Source organism: Dichomitus squalens, assembly GCF_000275845.1.
Source record: "Dichomitus squalens LYAD-421 SS1 unplaced genomic scaffold DICSQscaffold_10, whole genome shotgun sequence".
In the NCBI taxonomy this organism is placed as follows: Eukaryota; Fungi; Basidiomycota; class Agaricomycetes; order Polyporales; family Polyporaceae; genus Dichomitus; species Dichomitus squalens.
Window position 1 is genome coordinate 129,499 of NW_006766892.1, and position 9,798 is coordinate 139,296.

The 9,798-nt window shown below is 55.9% G+C and overlaps 3 protein-coding genes across 3 annotated transcripts; 1 reads left to right on the top strand and 2 right to left on the bottom strand.

The window, feature by feature from the left end:
* The first annotated feature begins 584 nt into the window (after positions 1-584).
* Positions 585-3,817, top strand: DICSQDRAFT_161065 (cytochrome P450). Its single transcript, XM_007364818.1, has 11 exons — positions 585-820; positions 1,165-1,311; positions 1,376-1,483; positions 1,541-1,669; positions 1,760-1,919; positions 2,031-2,114; positions 2,184-2,280; positions 2,354-2,594; positions 2,667-2,841; positions 2,913-3,162; positions 3,263-3,817. Exons 2-11 carry the CDS (start codon positions 1,192-1,194, stop codon positions 3,450-3,452), a joined length of 1,554 nt encoding a protein of 517 aa, XP_007364880.1. The 5' UTR covers positions 585-820; positions 1,165-1,191; the 3' UTR covers positions 3,453-3,817.
* A 951-nt stretch (positions 3,818-4,768) lies between these two features.
* DICSQDRAFT_58852 (glycoside hydrolase/deacetylase) lies at positions 4,769-6,359 on the bottom strand (the record flags this gene model as incomplete). The annotated part of the gene is made up of 12 exons (XM_007364819.1): positions 4,769-4,900; positions 4,957-4,981; positions 5,041-5,084; positions 5,145-5,204; positions 5,259-5,292; positions 5,348-5,374; positions 5,434-5,562; positions 5,685-5,879; positions 5,941-6,001; positions 6,058-6,142; positions 6,201-6,246; positions 6,304-6,359. 12 exons carry the CDS (start codon positions 6,357-6,359, stop codon positions 4,769-4,771), a joined length of 894 nt encoding a protein of 297 aa, XP_007364881.1.
* A 583-nt stretch (positions 6,360-6,942) lies between these two features.
* DICSQDRAFT_161066 (uncharacterized protein) lies at positions 6,943-8,684 on the bottom strand (the record flags this gene model as incomplete). The annotated part of the gene is made up of 5 exons (XM_007364820.1): positions 6,943-7,068; positions 7,117-7,275; positions 7,328-8,496; positions 8,555-8,558; positions 8,622-8,684. The coding sequence occupies 5 exons, from the start codon at positions 8,682-8,684 to the stop codon at positions 6,943-6,945; spliced, it is 1,521 nt and encodes a 506-aa protein (XP_007364882.1).
* Positions 8,685-9,798: the final 1,114 nt, after the last annotated feature.

Genomic DNA, 9,798 nt, shown 5'->3' on the forward strand with positions numbered 1-9,798 from the left:
CGAGCAGCGTTGCGAGGTCTTTTGGGGCGTGGTCTGTGTTTTTTCCTTTCCGATTGCCCGTTAGATCAGGATGAATATTGGGCGGGTGATGGTCCGGGGTGGGAGCGCGGCGGGGGAGTGTGGCACTTGGACCAGGAAGAGGAGGGGGAGTTGGCGCCGCTGAAGAGGGCTGCGGAGAGCTGAGAGCGACTTTTCTGGGGACGAAATGAAACATCGCTGGAGGAGGCTGGAGGAGTTCGCGGAGCACACACTGCGCCACCGAAGCTCGAGCTCCGCGCCCAGGAACAACACGTCACAATCACATGGGTGGGGTCACACCGGGTGTACGCGTGGGGGTGCCACGATCGGATCGGGGAGGGCGCTGGAGGAGGTGGCATGCGTGACCTCTCTCTCACCCTCTCTCTCCCATCGCCAGCTCGCGGCGGGCGACTCTCTCCGTCCGAAATGAATATTAATCGATATTAATCGCCAGCTGTAATCGCCAGCTGTGTTATCTCGCCCCGACCAGCCTTCGCTCCTCAAGCTTCTTCCCCGAGCCTCTCCCACCCCTACCGTAACCGATTCCCCCCTCCGTGCTTCTCCCCGCCCCGACGCGACGCCAGCCAGCCGAGGGTACTTTACCCCTCGACTCCCAGCTGCGCGTCCGACATTTCTCCCCAGCACCCCCCGCGCGTACAACACCAACATCACTCTCCAACGACTCTGAACGACCGCCACGCCCCAGCTCCGCTCCCTTTCTTGACGATCGCCTTGGCCTGTCACGTCGCGGACCTGGATACAGAGGTTCCACTGCTGCGTCGGGCGAAGAGGTGCTGAACAGGTACGGCGTTTCCCCCATTCGGCGCTGCGACTGGACATTCCCCGAGCGTGGCCCAGCGCCCCGCCTACTTTTGCGTATTCGCCTCCCCGCCACCGTCCTCGTCTTCCTTTTTTCATGGGGACCAACCCCTGGCGCTGGGCCAGACTCTCCTCGTGCCCGCCCACGACCCGGGCCCACGTTCGTGTCCGTTATATCCCAACTAACCATGGACGCTCTCCTCCCCGTTCGTTTCGCTTGTGCTCCTCCACCCGTCTCTCCCATATCTCGTTATCCGACCTGCTTCTCGTCTTATCGAGCTCACGACATCCTGCACCCCATCCTCACCATCCCGTCCCTGCCTACAGCTCGGCAAACACAGATCGTAATCGACCATGACGTCCCCCGATGCCGCACCATCTTCTTCCAGATCGGCCGACGACTCGTGGCAGCTCTTCGCTGCCTTCGCCGCCGTCTTCCTCGTCGCGTATCTCGTCCGCAGGCGGTCCAATCCCGTACGTCACCTTCGCTGAATACATCTACCTATCGTGCGCTCCTAACCCCCATTTGCCTATGTAGTTGCACTCCATACCGACCATCGGCCCCTCTGCTCCGATCCTTTCTTGGCTTGGAGCCTTTCGCTATGTCTACGACACCGAGGGCATGCTGCGCGAAGGATACAAGAAGGTGCGCACCCGCGGTTGGCCCTACTCCAGCTATTCAGCTACATAAACGATGTCCTAGTTTGACGGGACGATCTTCAAAATATCCATGCTCGACGGCTGGCTCCTCGTCTTCACCGGCCCCAAGCTCATCGACGAGCTCCGCCGCAGCCCAGACGACGAGCTCTCCTCCATGGAGGGCTCCACCCAGGTACGCCCCTTCTATGTTCCCACCTCCCCTGCCCTCGCGCTTACCTGCTCTCGTGTTCCCCCACACGCGTGCGCGCAACGCGATGTGTAGGTGCTGCAACTGCGCCACACGCTCGGCCCCGGGATCGACGACCAGTTCCACGTCGCCGTCGTCCGCGACAAGCTCACTCGGAACCTCGCCGCCGTGTTCCCCGACGTTCTGGACGAGGTCCAGGCCGCGTTTCGGGAGTACGTCCCGGCCGAAGAGGACCGTGCGTCGTTTCTTCCCTCCACTTTTTCCACGCCTGCCGCTATGCCCGGACGGAGTATGATGGTTTAATGAGAAGAGTCGAGCTGACGGGTCTGTGGGCCGGGGCTGCTAGAATGGACCGCGGTGACGGTGTGGCCGGTCGTGCAGAAGATCATCGCGCGGGCGAGCAATCGCGTCATCGTCGGTCTGCCGAGATGTGAGTGTGCCGTGCGTGTGCGGCAAGCGGGCGAGGGGGGCCAAGCTGCTGACGCGTCGCGGAGGACAGGTCGGGATACCGAGTACCTCGACGTCGCGATCAAATTCACGAACGACGTCTTCGTGTCGTCCTTCGTCATCAACCTCTTCCCCGACTTTCTCAAACCGTGAGTGATCGTATCGTGCGGCACCTCGTCGGCCTGCGCTGAACCGCTTCACCTCGATTTCCCTTGCTCCCAGACTGATCGCAAAAGCCGTGCCGATGGTGGCCAAGAACAAGCAGATCCTCACGCCGATGGTCGTCCCGATGCTGCAGGAGCGGCAGCGCCTGATGGACGAGCACGGCGAGAGCTGGGACGACAAGCCGCGCGACATGCTCCAGTGGCTGCTCGAGGAGGCGCGCGCGAAGGGGACCGCGTTCGACAACGTCGTCGAGAAGGTGCTCCTCGTCAACTTTGGCGCGATCCACACGTCCAGCGGGGTATGTGTCTGCGGCCGGGGGCTTTGGCTTTGTCTGCGTGGCGATGGGGGCTGACGGTGCGGTTTGGTGCAGGCGTTCACGCATGCGCTGTATAACCTCGCGGCGTATACACAGTACATGGAGCCGCTGAGGGAGGAGGTGGAGAGTATCGTCGCCGAGGAGGGGTGGAGCAAGGCGTCGATCGGGAAGATGCGCAAGCTCGACAGCTTCCTCAAGGAGTCGATGCGACTCGCCGACGGCTCTCTCCGTAAGTCGAACCATCACGTCTCTGTCCTCTGACCCCGACGCCGACGCTGACCGTCCGACCCGCATCCACAGTGAACATCTTCCGCAAGGCGATGAAGGACGTCACGCTCTCGGACGGCACGCGCATCCCCAAGGGCACGCTCGTCGCCGCGGCCGCGATCACCGCGCACTCGGACGACACGCGCTACCCGGACCCGGCCGTGTTCGACCCGTTCCGGTTCGCGCGCATGCGCGAGGGCGGCGGGCTCGAAGAGGCGACGCGGCACCAGCTCGTGAACACCTCCGTGGACTTTATCACGTTCGGCGGCGGGAAGCACGCGTGGTCAGTCTCCCTTTCTTCTCCTCCCTCTGCCCCCTTGCTCCCCCCGTGTTCGGGGATCGTGTTCGAGGATTGGGAAAGGGCTGACAGATGCGACGTGCAGCCCGGGACGGTTCTTCGCGGCTAACGAGCTCAAGACGATGATGGCGCACCTCGTGCTCAACTACGACGTCAAGTTCGCGGAGGAGGGCAAGCGACCCACGAACGTCCGCTTCGGGCCCGCGGACCTGCCGTCGCACAACGCGCAGGTGCTCTTCCGGAAACGACGGCGCGGGGCGAGCCCTGTTGTATAGGGGTGTTTTGTCGACGTTCACGACGATCACGCTTTACGTGCATGACGATCGAGCGGGGACGGCGGTGATGATTAGGTTGGCCGGACTTGGTGGGTTCACGGAGGGCCTCTTGTACCATATACACGCATTCCTCGATTCACGGAAGGGTTGTTCATACATTTGAACCCGTGCCTCGCGTTGGTTGCGCCGATACCCCCAATGTCTACCTGGGTCGCTGCAGGAAGATGCGCTTGACAAACGGCCACTGTCGCAACGTACATTCACTCGAGGCTCTGCTGGCCAGTGTGCGTTGCTCTTTTATGTCTTTAGCTGTTCGTTGAAGGTGCACAGGAAATTGATTCTGAGACACGAGTCGTCACATATTCCCCATATGCAATCGCGTCGGGATGAGGTGCACGTCCGGCTGGGAGAGTCGTCGGCGGATGATCCCCTGCAGATGGTTGGTACAGTGCTGAGAGTCTCCTCCAGGCTGCCGTCGTTTATCTCGATTTCAGGCACCGACGAGCGAGTACGATTCTGTCTCCCGTCCAGGATCCTTGAGATTGGCTCTCAGCAACCACACGCACAGCCCCGGGAGCGTGAACGGGAGCGTCTCGCAGTATTGGGGTTGCGAAAAGAGCATCGCGTGGGTCTGTAGAGTGTCCCTCCCGAAGCACGCACCTCGACGTGCTCTTACACAATCGTGGATGCGTGAAACTAGTGTGCAAACGTCCACAGTCCGCCCCGAGCTCGCGCGATGGGTCCACTCGCGAGTTACATAATGTCTGACGCATATATCGTGCGTCCGATGCTTGCTGGCTGCGGGTCTCTCTAGTCGTGCACACGTGGCCAAGCGATGTGTGTGCGGTATGTGCACGACTAGGCTATGAACGCGTGAGTGTCGCATTTTGCACTGTGAGCGCGCCGCGAAAATCCCCTCCGGGGCACATGAATCCGCTCTCGGACTCGATCCTGCACCCTTCAACCCGGGGGATACAGCTCCAAGGGACAATGGCCGAAGGGAGAGAAGCTCGATGCGTCAATGACGGCGCTCGCAAATGCAATAGATACCGCGATTCGCATGAAATTCAGATGCAAGCCGATTTGCGTTCCAGACTACGCAGGGACCCCTCTGCACAAGAAAGCATAAGTAAAGCAACACCAGCTGGCGTTGAAGAGGATATTGAGTAATAGAGCGGACAGTCAGGGTTCTTCACATCGACGCCCCACGGTGCAGTATCCTACCCTGGTCACGTTTGAAGTCTCCTCAGGAAATATGCTGGGGCTACATGAGCCAGCAAGCCCGATTGTACACTAATTGCTCCCACCTCTATCCGCTAAGTTGCTAGTCCCTGAGGCATTATGGCGTTGGCAGCCGGCGAAACTCGACCGCGGAATTCGTTAGCCATGTCGATCATGCGAACCCACTGCACGTCATCGTGAGTGTTGACCCAATCAATGAAGCGTTCCTGTGGCCAGAATGGGTATTAATAGGTTGCGGTATGTACCCTGAGTAGAAACCCACAAGCATCATGAGTACGTGTGGCCGGCTGACGGCAAAGTTAGGAACACAAGAGTAGTACTGAGGAGATTCTGTCGGAATACTCACCCACTGACGTCTGGATGGATAGTGATGGGAAATATGAAGTTCTCCTCTTCCCTGCAGGATAGAATTCAAAGGTGATGTCCGGGGGCCAAGATCCAAAATATCACTCCCCTGTAGAGATAGGTGAACATATCCTTCCACAGCTGCTCGACGTCTCGTGTATTGACCTGGTGCAGTCGTTCAGAGACTCCCCTACGGCACTCTAACCCGAGCAAACTTACCCAGCCACTAGAGTTCCCAGCACTACGGACGAATCTGGTACGTCCTCAGTAAGTTGAAATTCCCTTGAACATGGAGAACACTTCATCACATCAGAGGCGGCCAGTCATCGAGGTACCTAGGTCGCTTGAATTAGCACGTTACGCTCTCCCCCGAAGCGATTGCACTCAAGCATACCAGTTAGCAGGGATCTCAACCAAACCTGTATCAGTCCCTCGAACGAGAGGTTTCATCCATGTCTCTGCCTTCGCCTGGTAATCGATCTTCGTCCAATCATCGCCGATTCGTAAGTAGTAGGCTTGCGAGCTGTGAATCAGATGAGTCGGACGTAATCACGCAGATAATCCAGGTACGTGCTCGTGAGCCATGTCCGAGTGATCTATGAATAGTTACTCAGTAGCTTATGAGTCCAATTCTCATTCGCGCACTGACCGTATTCGATCCCCTTTTCGACCAGCAACTGAGCGCTGTCACGAGCAGTGTCCCAGCATGGAGCACAGCTCCCCTTTGGTGGGACACCGTTGTTGAACTTTGTCAGGACATCATATGCGCGATCCAAGACATCCTTCTGCTGCTCGACGGTCAACTTAGACTGTCGCTCATGGAGGTAGCCATGTAACCCGCTATGCGGTACGAAACAAGTCAGTCGACGCTTCTTCGGCGCGTGAATACGATCAATCTGACATCTCGTGCCCCGCATCTCTGACCGCTGCCATTTGTTCCGGGAATGTCTCCAAACTGTGTCCTGAGTGAGAATGAGTCATACATCCTAGACCACACCATTCTTCGGCGGTAGCTCACCGGGAATGAACCAAGTAGTCTTGATATTATACTTGGCGAATAACCTCAGAAGGCGAGGGATACCCACTTCGCCAGCATATATACCCTAAAGATGTGTCAGAACGTCGCTGATGAGAACCTAAGTCTAGCAAACAGGAGCCCACCCTAGATACATCTACTGGAGAATTCTCTGCGCCCAAGGACCCAATCCTGAACAAAAGGCATGCGTGGCCAGTCAACGTATGAGTCAAAGTATAGGCGACGCACCATCCAGAAGCAGCGTCTGCGTCGACTCCAAAACCAATTAAGATCTTGCGTGGCATATCTTTCAATGTCAGTTGAAGTAGGGAAGTAACGTGAGAGAACAAGACGATGGGTGAAGCATTTATATACTCATAGGCCCGGGGCAGGAAGTCCCGTTTCGTGGGGGAACCGGTCCGAACGTCTCAGATTCCTTACGCAAAGGAGTCTCCATGATTGATCAGCAGCAGGCCATTGGTTAATCGAGCCAGAAGCTGACTGCATCTGCTGTTATTTTTGCTAGTGAGAAAGGAGCGCAAGTATCAACAGAAGAGGGAAGACTCATGGGACACGTACTTTGAACCATACTAGTATAGTGGTGCGATAGCGTGCAAGGCTCTTCCACCACACCAAAATAGAGCACTCCTGGGAAAGCAAAAGGAATCACTGGTCCCAAAAGTAGTGTATATAGCACCTCGACACTTGATAGTAGTACAAGGAGAGAACACAAACGCGAGAGCTGGCCTGGAAGAACTTAGAAGGTTAGGCATCTTAGCGCTTCAGCTGTCGCCGAGAATAGTTGGAACCGCCGAGAAGACTAGGGATTATACGAGGAAAGGCGGAGACTCGAGTTCCGAGCAGAGCAAACAGACCGGGATATTCTGTTCATGCAATCAGGCAGGACCAGGTCGTGGGATGTGAGTCATCGGGCGGCTCTGTCGAAGGGGTGGTAACCAACAGCGGGTCCGGCGGCGTCTCGGTCATAGTTGTAGGTTCATCGGACTGAAGATGCTGCTTTCGTCAAATACTGATCAGGAGAACATATGGGAACATACGTACAATATGGTCACAATCGGGAGAATTGGAAGGTCCGGCACAAACCGCTGGCGCAGAAACCTCGCCGGTACACGAATGACCGTGGTCGGGACTAGGAAGCTCATAGGAGGGTTCTTCCAAGAGCATTTCCGGCCGGACATCAGTCGTCGTAGCCTGGTCAGGCTAGTGAAGATGTCAGCAGTCGATCTATAGAACACATTCCACGATGACGCACAGTATGACCTTCTTCCGCAACAAAATGAAGTGGGTATTGATTGCCCAGAAGTCGCTTGTACCTCGTCAGGTACGGGGCGAGCTTCACGGAGCCCTGCGCATACTCCAAGAGCTGGCCCTTGAGGCACGCCTCATGCAGCGCAAGGGGGTCAGCGTCGCGCTCTGAGAAGAGCCTCCTGTACAAGTCATCCAGCAGTTTCCGGTCCAGCGCATTCCTGCATTTGACGAAGCCGTAGTCCACGGCGGCAGATGGAACAGGTTCAAGGACGTCGTCCGGCTCCGCGCAAATGAGTTGGTCGATGTACTGCTTCAGGACCCAGACGCTCTTGTAAGACCTCGGGGAACCGGACATAACGTCAAGGAAAAGTGGCGAGTGATTCATAGGGAAGTGAACCACAGACGTATCCACCTCGTAGCGGTCGAATAGAGCAGGTATGGACGACGTCTCATAGGCAGCGGAGAACTCGTTGAAGGTACAGAGTTCGATGAGTTCCTTGTACTTGCGTGCGTATTGCATCTCCTCGCCTGGATCCATTGCTGAGACAAAGCCGAAACTGAGCCACATCGAGATTGACGGATTGGGATGCGCTCCGGAGATCAGGAGAGCGTATAAGCGATGGCATTCGGCGCGATCGCGAGGGAGGGTCGCCAGTGTCCTCCGGATGTCCTCTGCGGTGTCATTGGAGGAGCCTCCCGCGTAAACCCATCCGTCGCAGAGCATCTTATCGGCGGCATCAAGCCCATACTGATGCGCACGCATTTCGTCCACTGGGGTGCCATCAAGTAGCCACTGATGCTGCAGGAACCAGGGGTAGTACGCGCCTTGAGTCCAGCCTTCTGAATTACGCTCGTACGTCTCCTTGATTCCTTCCACCAGCCTACCCTCCTTCCGCCACTTGCACACTTCCTTTGCATCGACGTTGTGGACGACAAAGACGCCTATCCACAAGCCACAGATCATCGTCTCGGCATGTGGACCCAGTATTCGAGAGGCCTTGTCAAAGCCATAGTCGATCCTGGTCTGCGCGTCGATGGGCTCTAGGTCGGCGTAGCATGCACGAGCGAGGTGATAAGCAGTGTCAATGGGTTTCTCTCTTTTGCAGTCGAAGATGTGGAAGCGCCAATGCCTCCTTTGGCAGTCAGCGCTGCAGTACCAAATGTTGCGACATCCTGCACAGCGCTTGGTGTTGGAGGACTCTTCGTCGCAGAAAGCGCAGTAGCGAGCCACCATCCTACCAATCATCAGTCACTCATGAGAAATGCATTCACAATGGTGCGCGTCCGTAAAGACGTACCTTGGAGGTGAGGCAGTGTAGGACAAGGGGTGGTGGCGCTAATCTGGTAGGAAGACGAAGCATTGGTTGCGTGTGCGGTCAAGGCAAGTTCCGGGCATGCAGAACTCTATTCCTCCATTCAGGTCTCTACATCGCATGTTTCGTCCAACCTCCCAAGTTGTGCAGACCCTCGGCAGGTGCAGGAAAGTGGGTGTAGGGAAAGAAGGAGCCGATCGCAAGTGGCACGAGATTCATGACTTCACGAGTTCGGGCAATGTCTTCAGATCAGTGACGAGCGCATTTGCCATATTCATTTTATGCGACACGCACGATACTCCTCTGCACGCTTGGCAGGATGATACGTCAGGAAATGCTTTGGAGGAAGAGGAAACGGACCTCGGACCTGAAGTTGTCAGGAGATCAAGTTGAGTCAGAAAGCAACCTCTTGAGCAGGCCAAGTCGTTCGACTAGACGTCCACCTGAAAGAGACCAAAGTGTGGAAAGTCGCCTAGACTTTCACAAGTAGAATGCAACTCAAGACAGTCGAAGGCCAGTACATCTAGCGCCGACATAATCAAGGGCAGGTGATGGCAACGCGGACATTCAAATTTACACGAGTCAAAGCATGGATCCTTCATCAGGAAAACGTCACGGACTTGGACCCATACTTGGGCCCAAGTTCATGTACTTGGACTCAAGTCCGTGTACTTGGCCTCAAGTCCGTGTACTTGGCCTCAAGTCCGTGTACTTGGCCTCAAGTCCGTGTACTTGACCCCAAGTCCGTGTACTTGACCCCAAGTCCATGTACTTGGTCTCAAGTACACGGACTTGACCCAAGTCTATATACTTGGGGTACTTGGGGTACTTGGGCCACAACTTGGACTTTACATGTTGACTTCAGTATACTTAGGCCTCAATTTGAGCAATTGGTGTTCTATCAGTCACACATCTTGTATACTTCTTATGTAATAATATCTATCATAGACATCCATACACTAGTTGTAAACCAGTCTGTTTTAAGGCTGTAGAAGCAGCTTTATAGTCTATTAGAAGAAGGGCAATAACATGTGATAGAAGACTTTAAGTTGTTACAATGTGCTTGTTTCAGTAGTGATACAGAGGTACAATATCCAGATAATGCTCAAGAATAGTGGTATCAGTGGTGGATGTCCAAGTTCTGCTATGGTACAGGAGAGGA

Excerpts from the sequence above, each read along its gene's own strand:
- DICSQDRAFT_161065 (XM_007364818.1), top strand. The coding sequence starts at position 1,192 with ATGACGTCCCCCGATGCCGCACCATCTTCTTCCAGATCGGCCGACGAC. Across the intron at positions 1,484-1,540 it reads TGCGCGAAGGATACAAGAAG|TTTGACGGGACGATCTTCAA; the intron begins GTGCGCACCCGC and ends ACGATGTCCTAG. Across the intron at positions 1,670-1,759 it reads CCATGGAGGGCTCCACCCAG|GTGCTGCAACTGCGCCACAC; the intron begins GTACGCCCCTTC and ends CGCGATGTGTAG.